The sequence below is a fragment of the Narcine bancroftii genome, chromosome 1, assembly GCF_036971445.1.
Source record: "Narcine bancroftii isolate sNarBan1 chromosome 1, sNarBan1.hap1, whole genome shotgun sequence".
NCBI lineage: Eukaryota > Metazoa > Chordata > Chondrichthyes > Torpediniformes > Narcinidae > Narcine > Narcine bancroftii.
The window spans coordinates 97,315,856-97,336,981 of record NC_091469.1 but is presented as its reverse complement, the minus strand read 5'-3'; the positions used below and the strand labels follow the sequence as shown (position 1 = coordinate 97,336,981).

Here is a 21,126-nt window from a genome sequence, read left to right as displayed (position 1 = left end):
ATTGTTGGGGTCTTTCATGGCTTGGTTCAGCATCATGCTGAAGAAGATTGAAAAGAGGGTTGCTAGAATAGCCCTGGTACAATTATCTGACTGGAGCTCTGCATGCACAATAAGTCCCCTTAATCAAGCTCTACATGATATTTATCCTACATCCTCATGTGATGTTTATTTGAGGCCCTGTTTGTTAAATTGAGTAGTTGCTCTCTACATAATCAATTTTGTTAATGTCAACAGGAAACATGATCTATCCATGGTCCAAAAATCTAGTGGCCACTAGTCTTAGGTTAGGTAAAGGATGTCAGCTTTTCACTTTTTCCTTGCTCTGCAGACTGAGCCTGGATATGGGATAATTCTTGATGATCTGAAAGAGGAGAGGATTGAGGGGAAAGGGAAGGCAAGGAGCACTAAGCACAGCTTGTAGATCAGGGAAAGAAAAATAAGAGAAAAATGCTTTAGATCTGGTTTTATTATATTTGCTACTCAAATATTTGCCACTTAGTCAATGGAGACTGTGTTGACCAGTGAAGATAACTTCTGCAATTGTAGGTGTCCATATAACATCTGTGCAAAAGAATAGTCTGCAGAAATTATGCATGTAATGAGAAAAGTGTGGGTATTCTGGTGTTTTTTGTTGATAAGATGGAGGTTAAGAAATTTAAGTATGAGTCATATTAAGGTTCATCTTTGGTTAATGATAAGGGTGTAAAGATCGGTATCAGAATTTATTGTCATGACATGTATCAGAAAATTCCTTGTTTTGTGGGAGTATTGTCAGTTTAAAAATTGCTATAATTTACATTTTTAAAATATATAAATTTGTGCAAAAGAAGAGACAAAATGAAGTAGTCTATGATTCATTGTCCATTCAGAAATCTGATAGCAGAGGGGAAGAAACTTTTTGTACCATTGAGTGTGTGTCTTCAGGCTCCTGTAAGTCCTTCCTGATGGTAGCAATGTGAAGAGGGCATGGCCTGGGGAGTGAGGGTCCTTTTGAGGATAGAAGCTGCTTTCTTAAAACACCACCTCTTTTATTTGTCCTTAGTGGAGTGGAGAATGATGCCCATGATGGCATTGGCCAAGTTCACAACTCTAGCATTTTCCCGTCCTGTGCTTTGGCACCTCCATACCGCACCAGTCAGATTACACTCCACAGTACACCTACAGAAATTTTCATGAGTCTTTGGTGGCTTGCCAAATCTCCTCAAACTCCTAACAAAGTATACCCTCTGGCAAGCCTTGTTCTTGATTGCACTGACATGGAGTAGTGCACAAGGCAAATAACGTCATTGTTCAGAGGTAAAACCTGTGCATAAACATGGGTAGTGGTGACATAAACATAAGGCCATTAAACCTTTTCCAGCTATGAATGCGCATTGACCTTGTTAACCAATTCCCATTAGTGACAATTCATAGATCTTTGTGGTTTTCTAGGTCCTTGGGTGCTGTGAATCCTTTTCATTCCTCTGCTAGCAAGATATACAGGGTCAGCTTTTAAAATTGGGATTCCTACTCTGTCCTTGCTCGTCCTTGCTCTGCTATTAGCTTCCTCCTGGAATCTTTGTGCAATACATTTGAAATTACTTTCACCACAATTTGTAGGGAATGAACATGACCCTTTTACGAGGTTCATCTGTGGTTTCAACAAGCACTAGTGAGGTTCACGAGAGTACAACCAAGAACTCGTTAGAATAATCAACAGCACTCTTAGCCCTTGGGCTCTGCAACCTCTGTAATGAACTATGGTCATGAACTCCAGGTGTGACTTCATGACTCTGGTCCACATTTTCTCATGTGATTGATTACTTCCTCTTCTGAGAACTTTGAGCAAGCAGAACCAACCACTGTGTCACCATGCTGGCCATTCAACTTTGATGTATTAAAGGTTGGTTTAATTGTGGTTTTCAATTTCAAAATTCCGTGGGACCAAAAGTACTCTACCTCCTTGACTTTCACGTTGTCCCTTTGTTGAATTTAATAGTACTGATATATTTTGATAAACAAAATCCAGTGGAAAAGTGTTTTAAAAATTTCCATAAATCTGTCAGCACTCTAATGTAACAAAAGGATTTGGACATTTTGTGCCTTGAAATCTGAAGTGCAATGATCCATTATAGATTTTCAACATGTGGTTGTGCAAGCAGTTTCATTGGCACCAAAGTACAAACCTAATAATGAGACCTACACGGTATATTAAGCAATCACCATATACTTCATGCTCCTATTAATTGCAGGCCATTGAATTGTGGTGAAGTGCAGGTACCAACCAAATGGTGCAGTAAACAAAAGTGCTGGAGAAACTCAGCAAGTCATGCAGCATCCCAGAGGAAGTAAAAAGCAGTTGACATTTTGGGCTTGATCCCTTCTTCAGGTGGGCTCAGGCATGAAATGTTGTCTGTCTTTTACTTCCTCTGGATGCTGCATGACTTGCTGAGTTTCTCCAAAACTTTTGTGTACTGAACCATACCCTAGCATCTGCAGATTGTCTTGTTTACCAACCAATTAGTGACTGACTGCATCATTCAGCTACTAATATAAACAGCATACAATTTTTGAAATGAAAAGTTATTTCCTATGGGGCAGCATCATTAGTCTAGCAGTTAGCCCAACACTTTTACAGCACCAGTGACCTCGGTTTAAATCGGTGCTGTCTGTAAGGAGTTTGTTCGTTCTCCCCGTGTCAGTGTGGGTTTTCCCCGGGTGCTCTGGTTTCCTCCCATCTTTCAAAAATGTATGGGGTTGTAGGTTAATTTGGGTGTAATTGGACGGCATGGGTTTAAATGGCCAGAATGTGTTTCAACTATGTGGTAAATAAAATTTATAGTGGGCTCGCTAATGAGTGTATTAGTACTGGAAAAGTCGATTTAAACAATGCACCTCATTCAGTATGGCTTCCAAAGTTAAAATTACAAGTCACAACTTAAGATTTTCATTTCCCCCTCACCATTATCAATAAAGTATCCGATACATTGGCAGGAGACCATGACCACTGCACAGCTCTCTGCTTACCTCTGAATGTCGCTGCTTCTGATTTAAAAAGAAAGCAGATGATACCTGCTGACGTCATTGCTCGATTATTTTAAAGGACTGAAGGGAAATGGTTTGGAAGTGTTCTTTTATCAGTGTACTTTTCACCTACAATGTACCGTGTTTCATCCATCTAAAATAAATCTGCTTTCTCCAGCATATAATTAAAGTAAAACTCCAATATCCAATGACTCAAAATTTTCAATAGTTCAAAATTGTGGCTCCAGTTTCTTATACCCCCCCCCGCAACTTCACATGCCAGGATTGTGATTGTTCATGCTCCTTTTCAAACATTGCAACCTTAGTTCCTCAAATGGTGCTTCATACGCCGAAGCCCCGGTTCCCATTCTCTCTTTCACCCACCTTGATTCTGCCTCGCCCTCTCCCTTTAAAAATGTCAGGTTTGTTTCCTGTGCTCCCTTGAAACTTAGTTGGTTCATTGCAAAACTTGTTTTACTGGATGACATCTTTTAAAAAAAAAATATTTTAAGTATGAAACAAGAAAATCTGCAGAAGGTGTGATTGTAGTAAATACACAAAAGTGCTAGAGAAACGTTGCAGCTCCTGCAGCATTTATAGGAGGTAAAGATATATAACAAACATTTCTGGCCTGAGCTCTTCATCAAGATATGAACAAAAAGCTCATATCTTGAGCCCTCAAAACATTGGTTATTTTTTTTCTCTTCTGCTCTCCCACCCTTATCCAACTGTGATTTCTAACCTGTTGGCCCATCCTCCTCCCGTCCTGTTGTCCCTTCTTCCCTCTTCTCCTCTCTCCCCTTTTTTTTTAATCAGCCACCTGCCTGCTTTTTACTCATACCTTGATGAAGGGCTCAGGCCTGAAATATTGGTTAGATCCCTTTTGCGTCCTATGGTCGCAGTGGGACCTGCTGAGTTTCTACAGCACTTTTATATATATAATTAAAAGTATGTTAGAATATTTATGGGGGTATTATCAAATGGTCTGGAAAGTCTGTTAATCCAGTATGACCATTATTTTGAACATGTGGCATTAAAAGAGTTTTACTATTGTGATTTTTGGATATCCAGTGGGTGATTAGATTGGGGCTGTCCATTGTGTTATTGAAAAACTTTGGTGTATTTTCAAAAAGAGAACTTTTTTTAAATAAAAGAGAATTAAAGTGAGAATGTATAGCTACTTCCAAAACAAAGATTTCTTACCTTTGCCTCATTAGGATGAAATTTATCACTTCCTTGTATTTTAGTTTCCTCCTTGTGTTCACAATTCTCCTGTGTATGATTAACCAAAGTTGTGTGCCATTTGACACCCTCCTTGCACCATCTTGTGCAGTGAGATTGAACTCATTCTGGTTTTGATCTGAGACTATGCAAAATGGAGGTAGGTTCTTTCAGTAGTGGAGTTCTTGAGGCACATTGTTTCATACATGTACATTTACTTGTTTGACTAAGTCTTGTGGTAATAAAGAGTCACTAAGTTAAAACAAAATAGATCACTTTCTAAATAATTATTATGCTAATTAGTGGGTCTTCTATCCCCAGAGAATGCATAAGCTCATACCTTCTCATCTATTGTACAACTATCTGTCTCTTGTCTCCCAAGTTGGTGAGTGAATCTGTTCAAAGTGAATGTAATATCAATTTAGGTTAATAAAGCTCCAGATCTTTGCATTTACCTTGGATGGAAAAGTAGAAATTGTCAAGAGGAATGTAGAAAGTAATAAACATTTCTTTTATTTATTCCACAGCTTTAATTATTGTATGTACAGTGGCAGGTGCTTCAGGATTAATCATTGCTGGCATCTGCTGGTGCAGGTAAGCCTTCTCAAATTGTTGTTAAAGGATGAATAAAAGTATGTGGAAGTTCAGAAAAGAATGGGGTTATATTACTCTTTTTCTCCATGGCAAGAAATGTCATTAAAAGCAAAGTCATGGAAAGGCTTTAAGGATCAGTAAGTAATGAAATATGAAAAGGAATGGAGAAATGTGGCTTTTTTGAGTCTTGAAAGAGGAGCCAACTGAGAACTGAACTTGATTCTCTTGTCAAGATTCTCTTGTCTGCTCTTTCTTCCCCACCCACCCTCCGACTTTGGTACTTATCACTGTAGATGCAAAAAGTGCAAAACCTGCATCTCCTCCCTTTCCTCCATTTAGGGAGACAAAAAGATCTTCCAGGTGAGGCAGAATTTTATAGGCAGATCATCCAACCTAATCTACTTGTGTACACCATGTGGCCTCCTGTTCATTGATGAGACCCAATGCAAACTGGGTGACAAGAACAGGTCCTTCAATCCACAATGTCTGCATTGACCATGATACCCAATTAAACTAATCCCATCTGCCTGCACACAATCAATATCCCTCCATTCCCTGCCTATTCTAAATGCCTCTAAAACATTGCTATCATATCTGCTTCTCCCACTTCCTCTGGTAGTAGGTTCCAGCCACATATCACTCTCGGAAATCTCCTTTAAACTTTAACCCTTTTAATCCATACCCTCCTGGTATCTGACATTTCTGCACTGGGATAAAGACTATCTATGCTTCTCATAATTTCATGTACTTCCACTGGGCCTTCCCTCAGCCTTAAATGTCCAAAGAAAAAAATCCAACTTCATACAACCCTAATCCAGGTAAATTTCTGGTGAACCTCTACTTCACACTCTCCAAGGGCTCCATATCTTTTCTCTAATAATATTCCAAATATAGCAAATCCGGACCTATACAGCTGCAACACTCTTTGCCAACTTTATTCTCAATGCCTCCACTGATGAAGGCAAGCATACTCTGTACCTCTTATCCTTAAGTCCATGCTTTTCCAATCATGTCCTTAAGAATTTTCTCCTGGCCTATAGTTTCCTGTGATTTTTTTTCCATTATAACCCTTCTTTTTTTTAAACTTTATTTAAAAACATTTAAAACAACGTAAAATCAATAACAACAGAAAAACTTTTTTTTATATAATATAATAAACACCCCCTCTCTCCCTCCCCCTCCGCCAGCCCCCGTAAGGGGAGCCAAAAAAAAAACATATACAATATTTTAAGATATTTCCAAACCCATATATTCTAAATAAATGACCACATTTTAACAAAAAAAAGTAATTATCATGTAAATTGTATGTTATTTTCTCCATATATATATATTTATATTTATCCTGGGCAAGCATGGTGTCGGCAAGTGCAATGACAACGGGCGCCTCGTGGTGGAGCTCTGCACAGAACAGCGGCTTGTCGTTACAAACACCCTTTTTCAGCAGAGGGACAGCCTGAAGACTACCTGGATGCATCCCCGATCCAAACACTGGCACCTCCTGGACTACGTCCTGGTGTGAGAAAGAGACAAACAAGATGTGCTCCACACCAGGGTTATGCCCAGCGCGGAATGGCACACTGACCACCGGCTTGTTCGCTGCAAGTTCAACCTTCACTTCAAGCCAAAGTCGAGGAACAGTAAAGCCCCCAGAAAGAGGTTCAATGTTGGAAACTTGCAGTCAGACGAAGTGAGAGGAAACTTCCAGGCAAACCTCAAAGCAAAGCTCGAGGATGCAATCCGCCTCACAGACTCGTCCCCTGAAACCCTCTGGGATCAGCTGAAGACTGCCATACTGCAAACCACTGAAGAGATACTGGACTTCTCCTCCAGGAAAAACAAGGACTGGTTTGACGAAAACAACCAGGAAATCCAGGAGCTGCTGGCAAAGAAGCGAGCTGCCCACCAGGCTCACCTTGCAAAGTCGTCCTGGCCGGAGAAGAAACGAGCCTTCCGTTGCGCATGCAGCCATCTTCAGCGCAAACTCCGGGAGATCCAAAATGAGTGGTGGATTAGCCTCGCCAAACGAACCCAGCTCAGCGCGGACATTGGCGACTTCAGGGGTTTTTACAAGGCTCGAAAGGCTGTGTACGGCACCTCACTCCAAGTCCAAAGCCCACTGCGCAGCTCAGACGGCAAAGTCCTCCTCAGCGACAAGATCTCCATCCTCAACCGATGGTCAGAACACTTCCAATCTCTTTTCAGTGCCAACCGCTCAGTCCAAGAATCCGCCCTACTCCAGCTCCCTCAACAGCCCTTAAGGCTAGAGCTGGATGAGATCCTCACCCGGGAAGAGACATATAAGGCAATTGAACAACTGAAAAGTGGCAAAGCAGCAGGTATGGATGGAATTCCCCCCCCCCCCCCAGAGGTCTGGAAGGCTGGCGGCAAAACTCTGCATGCCAAACTGCATGAGTTTTTCAAGCTCTGCTGGGACCAAGAAAAGCTGCTCAGAACCTTCGTGATGCCATCATCATCACCCTGTACAAAAACAAAGGCGATAAATCAGACTGCTCAAACTACAGGGGAATCACGCTGCTCTCCATTGCAGGCAAAATATTCGCTAGGATTCTCCTAAATAGAATAATACCTAGTGTCGCCGAGAATGTTCTCCCAGAATCACAGTGTGGCTTTCGTGCAAACAGAGGAACTACTGACATGGTCTTTGCCCTCAGACAGCTCCAAGAAAAGTGCAGAGAACAAAACAAAGGACTCTACATCACCTTTGTTGACCTCACCAAAGCCTTCGACACCGTGAGTAGAAAAGGGCTTTGGCAAATACTAGAGCGCCTCGGATGCCCCCCAAAGTTCCTCAACATGGTTATCCAACTGCACGAAAACCAACAAAGTCGGGTCAGATACAGCATTGAGCTCTCTGAACCCTTCTCCATTAACAATTGCGTGAAGCAAGGCTGCGTTCTCGCACCAACCCTCTTTTCAATCTTCTTCAGCATGATGCTGAAACAAGCCATGAAAGACCTCAACAATGAAGACGCTGTTTACATCCGGTACCGCACGGATGGCAGTCTCTTCAATCTGAGGCGCCTGCAAGCTCACACCAAGACACAAGAGCAACTTGTCCGTGAACTACTCTTTGCAGATGATGCCGCTTTAGTTGCCCATTCAGAGCCAGCTCTTCAGCGCTTGACATCCTGTTTTGCGGAAACTGCCAAATGTTTGGCCTGGAAGTCAGCCTGAAGAAAACTGAGGTCCTCCATCAGCCAGCTCCCCACCATGACTACCAGCCCCCCCACATCTCCATCGGGCACACAAAACTCAAAACGGTCAACTAGTTTACTTATCTCGGCTGCACCATTTCATCGGATGCAAGGATCAACAACGAGATAGACAACAGACTCGCCAAGGCAAATAGCGCCTTTGGAAGACTACACAGAAGAGTCTGGAAAAACAACCATCTGAGAAACCTCACAAAGATTAGCGTATACAGAACCGTTGTCATACCCACACTCCTATTCGGCTCTGAATCATGAGTCCTCTACCGGCATCACCTACGGCTCCTAGAATGCTTCCACCAGCGTTGTCTCCGCTCCATCCTCAACATTCATTGGAGCGACTTCATCACCAACATCGAAGTACTCGAGATGGCAGAGGCCGACAGCATCGAATCCACACTGCTGAAGATCCAACTGAGCTGGGTAGGTCACGTCTCCAGAATGGAAGTCCATCGCCTTCCCAAGATCGTGTTCTGTGGCGAGCTCTCCACTGGCCACCGAGACAGAGGTGCACCAAGGAAGAGGTACAAGGACTGCCTAAAGAAATCTCTTGGTGCCTGCCACATTGACCACCGCCAGTGGGCTGATATCGCCTCAAACCGTGCATATTGGCGCCTCACAGTTCGGCGGGCAGCAACCTCCTTTGAAGAAGACCACAGAGCCCACCTCACTGACAAAAGACAAAGGAGGAAAAACCCAACACCCAACCCCAACCTACCAATTTTCCCTTGCAACCGCTGCAACCGTGTCTGCCCGTTTCGCATCGGACTTGTCAGCCACAAACGAGCCTGCAGCTGACGTGGACATTATCCCTCCATTAATCTTCGTCTGCAAAGCCAAGCCAAAGAAGAAAGAAATATATATTTATATATGCAAGATCTTACTTCATTATGCCAATCTCTACGTTATCTTTCCAAATAATTGCTACACATTTTCGTGCCACAGATAACACCAAACAAACAAATGCAATTTGAAACTTATCCAATCCCTGTCCAGTCAAAGAAACAGTGTAACCCAACAAAAAAAATCACTGGATCTAATGGTAATTTTATTTCAAATAATTTCTCCAAAACCAACCTAACTTTTTCCCAAAATGGTTGTACCTTATCACAAGACCAAACTGCGTGCAAAAAGGTTCCAGTACTTAACCCACATCTAAAACAAGAATCCGAATTACTGAATCCATATTTTTTTCAATTTCTCAGGAGTCAAATATATCTGATGAAAAAAAATTATAATTAACCAAACCATATCTTACATTAGTCAATTTAGTTACGCCTTCATGACACATAACCTCCCAATCCTCTTGAGATATAACATACGTTAAATCACCTTATAACCCTTCTTAACATTACCTTATTCTCCAGTCTTCCGGCACATCGCCCATGGCTAAAGAGAATAGAAAGATTTTTGCCAATGCTGCAGCAATTTTTCTCTCAGCATTCTGGGATAGATCTCATCAGGCCCTGGGGACATCCACCTTTGTGTTTTCCAAGACAACTAACCCTTCTTCCTTAAATTTGACATGCTGTAGAATATCAACACACCCACCATCCTTAATCTCACCATTATCCATGTCCTCTTTCTGAGTGAATGCGGATGCAAAGCATTCATTAAAGACCTTAGCCTTTTCCTCCGGCTCTGCGCATAATTCCCACCTTTGTCCTTGAGCATGCCTCTCCTTTCCTTCTTGCTCCTGACATGTGTACAAATTACTTAGGATACCCCATCCTATTTGCTAAATACTTTTCATGACTCCTTTAAGCCCTCAAATTCCTTGTTTAAGTTTTTTCCTGTGACCTTTATACTTGTCAAGGGCTTATTTGGTCTGACCTTCATCTAACAAAGCAAATCTTTGTCAGATCATGTAAAGTGGTAATTGTATAAAGTAAGCTTCTGAATAGGAGTTTGAGACAAATTTCTTGCAATCATTCAATAGTAGTTAAAAATTCATTGAATTGTTTTGTCATCTTTATTTTAGAAGTTAATGCCAGAGATCAATAAAGGACCAATTTGTACATAAGACATCTCAAAAATCCAATTGCCTTCTTGTAAATTGGACTTGTTTAGGGCCTCATTTGCAGCTCTCCAGAGCTGGCTGGAAGTATAGATGGTGGAATGCTTATGCTTCTACCCTGAGCTCCCTGGGGCCCCTTTGTAACTGAAAGCACGCATTTGTAGCCAGCAGTGTGTGCCTGAGGGCAATCACTGTCTCCTCACAACTGTTTGGAAAATTCTCAATAAGATCCATGTTAGCCAAAGAAAATGCATTCAAAGTCAATGGGAATGGGGTGGTAAAATAAATATCTAATGCATTCTCCCTGCAGGCCAAATTTAGTGATAATTTACAAGCATTTTTTGTGAAAATGTAGCAAAATACTTGAGTGAGCCATACTCAGGTGCGAGCTTGACCACTGCATACAGAAACTAAGAACAATTGGTGTTACTGTAAGCACTGTTAGAGGTTTGATCACCACTCTCCACACGGTGCAAGGCTATACCAGGATGTTATCGTCCATTTGCCAGCTAATGTCATGAGTTGCTATCCATAGTGCAAAATCTAAGATTATTCAAAGGCACATTTCCCAGCTGGAGTCACCTTTAATAATTAGGAGTGAAGTATTAAATGCCACCCAAACGCTATGCCTAACCAGAAAATAAAAAGCTCCTGGAGGTATGTGTCATGTGCTGGTGAAACAAGAGCCTGGAAAATATTATAGTTTAATGCATGGCTAAGGAGGGAGGAATTCAGATATTTGGATCAATGGGCTCTCTTCCATTGAATCTGGGAACTGTGCAGGAAGGATAGGTTACACCTGAACTGGAGAAGAAATTAATATCCTCACAGCAGGTTTGCAGGCGCTACTGGGGAGGAATTAAACTTGAGTGGCAGGGCTCTGGGAACCTGAGCAGCAGGACAGCAAGTGGATGGGTTGAGGAGATGGCAGATCTCGGCAAGCAAGCTTGATAGCAAGGACAGGAAGGGATGGATGAACGGTCAGAGTGAGACTGAAGATGGACTGAAGTGTGTTTCTTTTTAATGTGAGGACTATTATAGGTAAGTCAGGTGAACTTAGAGCTTGGATTGGTGCTTGGAATTATGATGTTGTGGCCATTATCAAGATTTAGCTGCAAGAGAGACTGAATTGGCAGCTCAATGTTTCATGTTTTAGGCAGGATTGGGAAGGAGGGAAAAGAGGTGGAGGCATAGCATTGCTCGTCAGGGAGAGTGTCGCGGCTGCACTCAAGACTTAATAGCAGACACAACTGATGAGGCATTGTTGATGGAGATAGGAAATAAGGTGCAACCACTCTGATAGGGCTATACTTCAAGTATCCCATTAGCCACTGGGAAGTGGAAGAACAGATATGAAGACAGAAATTTGCAAAAGCAACAGGTTTGCTGTAGTGGGAAACTTTCATTTCCCAAATATTGACTGGGACTTCCTTAGTGGCAATGACTTAGATGGGACAGAATTTTTTTTCTTTGCATCCAGGAGAGTTTCTTGAAGCAGCGTGAGGATAACCCAATCAGGAAAAGGGACACACTAGTCCTTGTATTTGCAAATGAGCCCAGCCAGGTGATCAGCATTTTAGCAAGGGAATATTTAGGCAACAAAGATCAATCTTCTGAGGGCGTGGCAAGATGGCGTAGAAGAAAGACATGTAATTCCACATTTCCCCAGCTGGATTCTTAAGTACCCAATTTTTAAAATTACAAAAGTGGTTAAAAATAGTATTTATAACTTTCTGAACAAGAGTGACTGAATATGGCTTTTAAATCTAAAGCTCAACTTCAGAAAAAACTACCTTATAAATGTGTAGAAGACTTGAGGCCTACCTGCCCAGTTGAATCCACGGAGTCGTCATTGGGAGCCTCCAAACCTCCAAGAACTCCTGCCCGTTTGAGTTTGACAACGGCACCGACCCTGCAGTCGCAAGATGGCGCTGGCACATTGGTAAGCTCGGCCATTGCCGACCCGCGTGCACCTGATCCCACACACGCAGGCGGCCCAACCGACAGAGGATCCCGTGAGCCTGCAACATTGCCTGGTAGTTCAGGGATGCGCAGTGTAGCGTTGGAAGATGCACCTACGCGTTCAGCGGTTTTGCTGGGCATGTGCGGTGCCTCCCGGGTGCGTGAACTTTTGGAAAAGGTGTGGGTTGTGGGGGAGCCCGAGTGGCGGCGGCGGCCCGATGAGGACGGTGTGCCGCCGTCAGGTATCCAAACCCACAGCCGCACAGGTAAAGGATCTATTGTGCCCGAGGAGGAAGAGGAACTTACCTTGCTGGAATCTACTCAGGAGGAGGAGTCTGAAGTTAGAGAAGGTAGGCCTCAAAAGATGGTTATGGATCTTGGACTGGACTCAGTGTTCACTGTTTTGGAAGGGATTGCTTGTCCATTGGAGAATATGTCAAAACAAATGTCAACTCAAATGACCCAAGGATTTATGGAGGTGAAAACAAAAATGAATACTTTGTGTGATGAAATGACAACTATGAAACAAGAAATGACTGTAGTTAAAAGTGATATTAACAGATGTATAAAATATTTTGTTACGGTACAAGATAATTCTTTTAAAATTGAAACAGCTTTCTCTGAATGTCGAAATCATGTGGAATGTAATAGGGAAAAAATGGAAGAAGTGGAGGATTCCTTTGTAGACTGGGGGATTCAAAGAAGGGATTTATGAGAGAAGATTGATTCATTGGAAAATCAAAGCCGGAGGAATAATATGAAGATAGTTGCTCTTCCAGAGGATATTGAAGGTTCTGATCCAATAAAAAATTTTAATCACTGGATTCCTGAAGTATCGGGCAAGGAGTTTTTCCCTCAAGGTTTGGAATTGGATCGAGATCATAGAGCGTTGAGGAAGAAACCACTTTCAGGACAAACACCGAGAGCGGTTCTGGTTCGTTGTATGAAATATCAAGATAGAGAGATGATCTTACGAATGGCGGTACAGAAAGCACGGCAAAATCAATCTCTGTTGATGGTTCAAAATAACTGTTTTTTTATGCCAATTTGAGCCAAGAGATTATTAGAAGATTTAAATCTTCAAGTGATGAAAGATTTAAATCTGGTAGATATTTGGAGAAAGGTTAATCCTACAGAGAAAGATTTTTCTTTTTATTCTTCACGACATGATTCGTTTTCTAGAATAGATTTTTTTTTGTATCCTCACACTAACAGGATAGAGTATTGCAAGCTGAATATAAAAGTAGAGTTATATCAGACCATTCATTATTATTCTTTTCTTGTGAAGGTTCGGAAGTAGTGCGTTCATCATACAGATGGAGTTTAATACAATGTTACTGAAAAAAAACAGTTTGTTACTTTTATTAAAGAACATATGTCTTTATTTTTGACTGAGAATGTTAATTCTGTGGATTGTCATTTTGTATTATGGGACATTTTCAAAGCTTATTTGAGAGGGCAGATCATTAGTTATTCTACGAAAGTTAAGAAACAATATATGGCAGAAAGTTTAAGGTGGAGAAAACAGATTGTTGAGTTAGAGAAAGATTTTCAGAAAGATGTGACAGAAGACAAAAAAGCTGCCTTAGCGAAGTTGAAATTACATTATAATACATTACAAACTTTTCAGTTTGAGCACTTAATTAATCGATCTAAACAACGTTATTATGAGTTGAGAGAGAGAGCTCATAAGGTACTTGCTTGGCAACTGAAAACTGAACAGGCATCTCGGACTATTAATGCTGTTAAACAGAATTCAATAATTACCTATAAGCCTCAGGAAATTAATAACCAGTTTTATTAATTTTATCAAAAATTATATACTTCTGAGGGAAAGCAGGTCAATGATTCTATTGAATCTTATTTATCTAAATTAATGTTACCGGTATTAGAAGAGAAAGATGTTCAGGAATTGGAATCTCCATTTACAGATTTTGAAATTAAGGAAGCTATACAGGAAATGCCAAATAGAAAGTCTCCAGGGGATGATGGATTTTCTGTGGAATAAAATTTTTTATGATGATTTATCTAATGTATTTGGAGATATGTTAAAACAAGTTTTTGAGGATCAGACACTACTGGAATCTTGTTTATGTGCTTTAATAACCGTTATCCCACAAAAAGATAGAGATCCATTAAAAGTGTTTTTATATAGGTCTCTTCTTTGGCTTGGCTTCGCGGACGAAGATTTATGGAGGGGGTAAAAAGTCCACGTCAGCTGCAGGCTCGTTTGTGGCTGACAAGTCCGATGTGGGACAGGCAGACACGATTGCAGCGGTTGCAGGGGAAAATTGGTTGGTTGGGGTTGGGTGTTGGGTTTTTCCTCCTTTGCCTTTTGTCAGTGAGGTGGGCTTTGCGGTCTTCTTCAAAGGAGGTTGCTGCCCGCCAAACTGTGAGGCGCCAAGATGCACGGTTTGAGGCGTTATCAGCCCACTGGCGGTGGTCAATGTGGCAGGCACCAAGAGATTTCTTTAGGCAGTCCTTGTACCTTTTCTTTGGTGCACCTCTGTCACGGTGGCCAGTGGAGAGCTCGCCATATAACACGATCTTGGGAAGGCGATGGTCCTCCATTCTGGAGACGTGACCCATCCAGCGCAGCTGGATCTTCAGCAGCGTGGACTCGATATAGGTCTATTTCCCTATTAAATGTAGATTATAAAATTATAGCTAAAGTATTAGCTAATAGACTTGCTAAGTATCTACCTAAGTTGATACATACTGATCAAACAGGTTTTATTAAAAATAGAAATGCATCAGATAATATTCTTTGTTTAATTACTTTGGTGAATGCATACTGAAATCAACCTAACTGCACTAGATGCAGAAAAGGCTTCTGATAGGATTGAATGGGATTTTTTATTTAAGGTGTTAGAAAAGTTTAAATTCAGCCCTTTTTTATTGGTTGGGTTAAAGCTTTATATACAAACCCGATTGCCAGGGTGGTGACAAATGGACAGGTTTCTTTACCATTTAAGTTCAACTCGGCAGGGCTGCCCATTGTCACCAGCCTTATTTGCGTTGGCTATTGAACTGTTGGCTCAAACTATAAGGCAAAACTATGAAATTAGAGGGATGAAGGTTATGAATGAAGAATTATAAGCTTAATTTATTTGCAGATGATGTTTTGATATATTTGACGGAACTTAAACGGTCGTTGAAGCAGTTACAAGAGTGTCGAAATTTGGAGAATTATCCGGATATAAAGTTAATTGGAATAGGAGTGAAATTTTACCAGTAGGAATAGGAGATTATTCTGAATTTAAAATTATTATGAAATTAAAGTGGACAAATAAAATTAAATATTTGGGTGTGTGTGTAGATGCTAACTATCAATCATTGTATCAGTTAAATTATGTGCCTATATTAAAATGGATTTGATTAAATGGAAAGATCTTCCATTAACTTTGATTGGCTGGGTCAATTGTATTAAAATGAATATTTTCCCCAAATTTCAATATTTATTTCAGTCATTATTACCTTGTTTACTTTCAAAGGGTTTTTTTTAAGGATTTGAATAAGGCAATGCAGGAGTTTTTATGAACGGGAAAATTAGCTCAAGTGATATTGCATAAACTTACTTGGAAATACGCGTTGGGTGGACTTCAGTTACCAAATTTTCAAAATTATTATGAAGCAGCCCAGTTGAAATTTATTAGTAGATTGATGGATTTAGATCAACCTCCTAGCTGGGCCAGGGTGGAAATGGCGTGTATTTCTGAGGCTGAGGTACATCAATTTATATTTTGTTGGAATTCAAATTTATTACAGGAACATAATATCCCAGTATTGAAACATTTGTTAAAGATTTGGATTAAAAGAAATATGGTTTTGGGATCAAAAGATAAATTATCAATTTTAACTCCATTGTATAATAATCAGCTTATTCCTTTTTCAATGTTTAATAATTATTTAAAGAGTTGGGATTTTAAAGGTATAAAGACAATACAGGATTGTTTTGAAGAGGGACAATTTCTTTCTTTTAATCAATTGAGGGAAAGATTTGAATCTTTGATTTCCTCTGTACCAAAGAAGGGTTATATTTTGGTTATGTACCATTTATTACAGGATAATATGGATAAACCGGATTGGGCAAAATCTAAACTTAAATGGGAAACTGACTTAGCATTTATTTTCCCTGAAGATGATTGGGTGGATATATGTCAGGATAATGTAATTAAATTGACTAATGTAAGATATGGAATGGTTAAATTTAACTTTTTACATCAATTATATTTGACCCCGGAGAAATTGAAAAAATATGGGTTTATTAATTTGGATTCTTGTTTTAGATGTGGTTTATGTACTGGAACTTTTATACATGCTGTTTGGTCTTGTGTTAAAGTTAAATCATTTTGGCAAGGAATTAAGAGAGTTTTGGAAAAATTACATAACTTTAAATTACCATTAGATCCAACGATTTTTTTTATTGGGTGATATGGCTTCTCTGAGAGGAATGGGGCCAGATAAAATTCAAATTGCTTTTGTACGTTTAGTGCTATCAGTAGTGTGTAAATGTGTAGCTAGTACCTGGAAAGATACTACAGAGATTAATATTGCATGCTGGCATAATGAATTGAAAGCTTGTACTGTTATGGAAAAAAATTACTTAGAATTTACATGATAATTATTCTTTCTTTGTTGATAAATAGCTTCCATATTTGGAATATATGCATTTAGATATATTTTGAATTGTTATTAATACTTATAATATTTTTCTTATATAATTCATATTTTTGTCTCCCCTTAAGGGAGCTGGCTGATGGGGTGGGTGGGTGGGATGGTTTTTTTTTTGTTTTGTTTTGTTGGATTGTTTTTTTAAATATATAAATTTCTGTAAAATTAATTGTTGCTCTTTATTAGATTGTATGTTATGTTTTTATTATCTTTTAAATAAAGTTTGGAAAAAAGATCAATCTTCCTAAACTTTCAATATAGTTATTGTCAAGGATAAGTTTGACCCTGGTGGAAATATACTAATTTGGGCAAGTGCAAATTATGATAGCATATGGGATAAGCTAGAAAGAGTTTGTTGGGAGCTCCAGTCAGCAAGCCCACAACAGGTATGGGAGTCCAGGACAGGTTTGTTCCACTGTGAAAAAAGGAAGATCAGGTCAGAAAGACTTGGATGATGAATGAGAACATGAAAATAGTCAAGAAAAGAAGGGAGGCAGGAATATGGAAGGCTCAGGAATCCACAAGCAAACAGGGTCCTGGTGGAATGTAAAGGCTGTAGGAAAGAGTTTCAGCAAGGCATTTGGAAGGCCAAAAGGGACCATAAAATTTCCTTGGTGAGCATGATTAAAGAAAAATCTGAGGCATTTTATGCTTGGATTAAAAACATGACTAGGAAGAAGAAAAGAGCATTCCAGAGAAAATGAGAGAAAGTGCTTGGAGTCCTAGGAAATGGGAAAGGTGCAAAACGGGTATTTTGCATCAATATTTACCAAGGACAGTGGGAAAAAGCATAATATGAATGCTTGTGTATTAGTACATTTTGAGATGAAGAAAGAGGTGGGTCTTCTGAGGAACATTAAGGTGGGCCTGAAGGGAATTATCCCCAGTTGTTAAAAGAGGCAAGTGAAGAGAAAGCTGGCAATCTCAGCAGTAGCAGGAGAGATTCCAGACAACTAGAGAATGACTAATGTATTTTAGTTCAAGAAAAGAAAAATAAATAATCCAGAAACTTATAGACCCTTATGCCTCACATCTGTGGAATGAAAAACCATTTGAAAGGATACTCAGGCACAGGATTTAGGCACATTTGGAAAGTCAACATTACTTTGTGAGGATAGGCCATGTCTTGCCAATTTGATTATGTTTTTTGAAAGAACAAAGGTGGTAAATGAGGTTGGGGCAGTGAATGGTGCCCACATGGACTTTGGTAAGGCTTTTGCCTAGGTCACTCATAGACAGTTGATTCAGAAAGTGCAAATGCGTGGGATCCATGGTGAGTTAATAGTTTGGATATGGAATTGGCTGGATAATAGAAAACAGTGTTGTGGTGGAAAGCAGTTAATTCAGACTGGAGGCCTCTGATCATTGGTGTTCCACAAACATCAATGATGGTGTGGCCACTGGAATCGCAGTAAACATGATGAAATAACCACACAAGGTGTTTCTTCAGTGAAGCAAATGGATTTTCTGTTCAGAACATGCGCAACCTTTTAAAAGCCTGAATCACGTGCCTGACATGCATTGACATCATTACGCACTGATGTCACATAGCCGGTTTGATGCTTTCTGGGAGTAGTAGTGCCGCCATTAGTGCACCCCACCCCCCAGCCAGAATCAGCAGAAAGATTTGTCTTTCTTTTTGGTGGTCAACCTCTGCGATGGACTATTGGCAGCTGCAGTGGGGAAGACTTTGTCCACATTAGCTGATTTAAGCCTGTCAATATTGAAAGACTCTGGCTTCTCTCCAATGTCCAAAATACAGGTCGACCTAGTTTGTCTGAGTATCTTATAAGGTCCTTCATAAGGCTTCTGGAAAGGTTGACCAATTGTTCCCCTACAGATGAAAACATATTTGCAGTTTTTGAGATCTTCGGGCACAAAGGAAGAGCATTCTCCATGCGAAGATGGTGGTGTAGAGGTCAATTTTCCTACGGTCTCCCTTAGCCTGGTTAACAGTTCCTAAGAATCATCATATGAGTTGGAATGGTAGGGGATGAACTCTCCTGGGGGACCATCAATGGTACGCCATACACAAGCTTGGCAGTTGAAGCTTGGAGGTCCTCCTTTGGAGTTGTTCTAATGCCCAGTAATACCCAAGGCAGCTCATCAGCCCAGTTCGGGCCCTCTAACCAAGCCATCAAGGCCAACTTGAGATGTTGATGAAATCTTTCCACCATTCCATTAGCCTGGGGATGATAAGCATTTGTATGATGAATTGTTGTACCAAGTAAGCGAGACAAGGCCATCCACAGCAAGGAAGTAAATTGTGGTCCTCTATCCGAAGTAAAATGTGCCTGTAAACCAAAACGAGTCACCCAGGAACTGAGGAGCACTCAAGGTCAAGTGTCTGTAGTAGCATCTACCATAGGCATGGTAGATGGCCATCAAATAAACCTGTCTATTACTGTAAAAAGATAATGGTATCCTCTTGAAACAGGAAGTGGATCAACAATGTCCCACGTGGACGTGGGCAAAACGATGAGTAACTGCTGGAAAGGACTGCAGTGGTGCCTTAATATGTTGCTGAATTTTTGCTTTCTGTCAGGCAGTTCATGACCTCGCCATTTGTGTAACGTCTTTTTTAAAAGACCACACCACACAAACCAGCCAGAAACCATACAAATAGTCAATCGAATTGATGGATGTGAGCGACCATGCACAAAGTCAAATACTTGTTCCATGATGTCAGAACAACTGGGCGTGGGTGTCCCGTTGATGTAATACAGAGGAGTAGTTTGCCATTAAGTCCAAACTGGACATCTTTTCAATTGCAGGTTCAGGATTGCAGTCCAATAAGCATTCATCTCATGGTCATGTTCTTGGGCCGCAGCCAAAACTGTGTAGTCAATATGTTGATCTATGGATGAAACCTCGAGAGGAGTAGAACGGGACAGTGCATCAGCTACTACATTGTCTTTTCCAGAAATATGTAGTATTTTTGTGGAAAATGTTGAAATTAATGATAATTGCTGTTGTTGTTGCCCTGACCAGGGCTCTGTGACCTTGGAAAAAGCAAATGTTAAGAGCTTGTGGTTGGTGTACATATTAAATTCTCTGCCCTCCAAAAAATAATGGAAGTGTCAAATAGACAGGTAAATGGCCAAAAGCTCCTTATTAAAAACACCGTATTTCTTCTCTGCTTCACAAAGGTGACAGCTGAAGAATGCTAATGGTTTCCATTGCCTGTTGACTTATTGATGAAATGCACCTCCTATGGCCATATTGGAAGCATCTGTGGAAAGGGCGGTGGTTGCATTTAAAACTGGGTAGCTGAGCATAATGGCATGAGTCAGCAATTCTTTTGTCTTCAAGAAGGCATTTAATTCTTCAGTTCAATGGATAGTTTTTGTGTTACTGGACAATAAATCAGAAAGAGGCTTCATAATCTGAACTGCTCCTGAAAGAAAGAAACTGATGATAAAAATTCATCATTCCTAAGAATTTCTGTAGACTTTTAACCATAGCAGGTTTTGAGTATTTGGTTTTGGACGATAGCAGGGTCACACCCTCCGGAGTAATTCAATGCCCAAAAACATCAATCATTTCTTGTCCAAAAACACATTTATCTGGATTGATTGTCAGTCCAAATTCTTGAAGGTGGTTAAAAAGTGTACGAAGATGTTCCAAATATTCCTCCTTGGTCCCACTGGACACTAAAATGCCATCAAGGTAAATGAAGACATTGGTCATCCCACGTCCTAAAGCATCCTTCACCTGTTGAAATGATTGAGTGGCATTCTTTAATCCAAATGGCATCCGTAAAAATTCGCACAATCCAAACGGGATAATTATTGCTATTTTTCGAATGTCTTCCGGCTCTACTGGAACTTGGTGATAGCCATGCTATTTTTGCTCCATGCAAATTATCCAAGAAATCTTGAATATGAGGTATCAGATAATGATCCGAAATGGTGGCATCGTTAAGCCGCCTGTAACCTCCACATGGTCGCCAACCTCCATTGTGTTTTGGGACCATGTGTAATGGGAATGACCAGGGGCAGTCAGACCTATGAATTATGGCTAGTTCCTCCATCTTGGCAAACTCATCCTTAGCTAAACGCAGTTTCTCTGGTGGCAAGTGACACGCTTTCACATGGATAGGTGGGCCCTTGTACAAATGTGGTGAGTAACACCGTGCTTTGCAATGGAGGTGGAAAATTGTATAGTAATTTCAGGGAAATCTTCCAACAGCTTAGAAAAATCATCCACTGGTCTTCTTAATGTTTGGAGGTGCAGAACAAGGGTATAGGCGTCTGCCAGAGGAATGGCCTGAAAATTAGTCCCCGTCTATTAGCCAATGCCCTTTTAAGTCGACGAGGAATGAATGAACCCGAAGAAAATCTGCACCAAGCAAAGGTCAGTATACTGCCGCTATAATGAATGGCCAAGTGTAAAGATGATTCTCAAACTTGACATTCATCTTCG

General features: G+C 40.5%; 1 protein-coding gene across 1 annotated transcript in view; it reads left to right on the top strand.

Moving 5' to 3' along the window:
- LOC138761247 (neural proliferation differentiation and control protein 1-like) overlaps positions 1 to 21,126 on the top strand; it is a 294,084-nt gene that overhangs the window by 248,997 nt on the left and 23,961 nt on the right. The window contains exon 4 of the mRNA XM_069933064.1: positions 4,752 to 4,818. Coding sequence (XP_069789165.1) covers positions 4,752 to 4,818 — 67 coding nt within the window. The remainder of the gene's footprint in view (positions 1 to 4,751; positions 4,819 to 21,126) is intronic.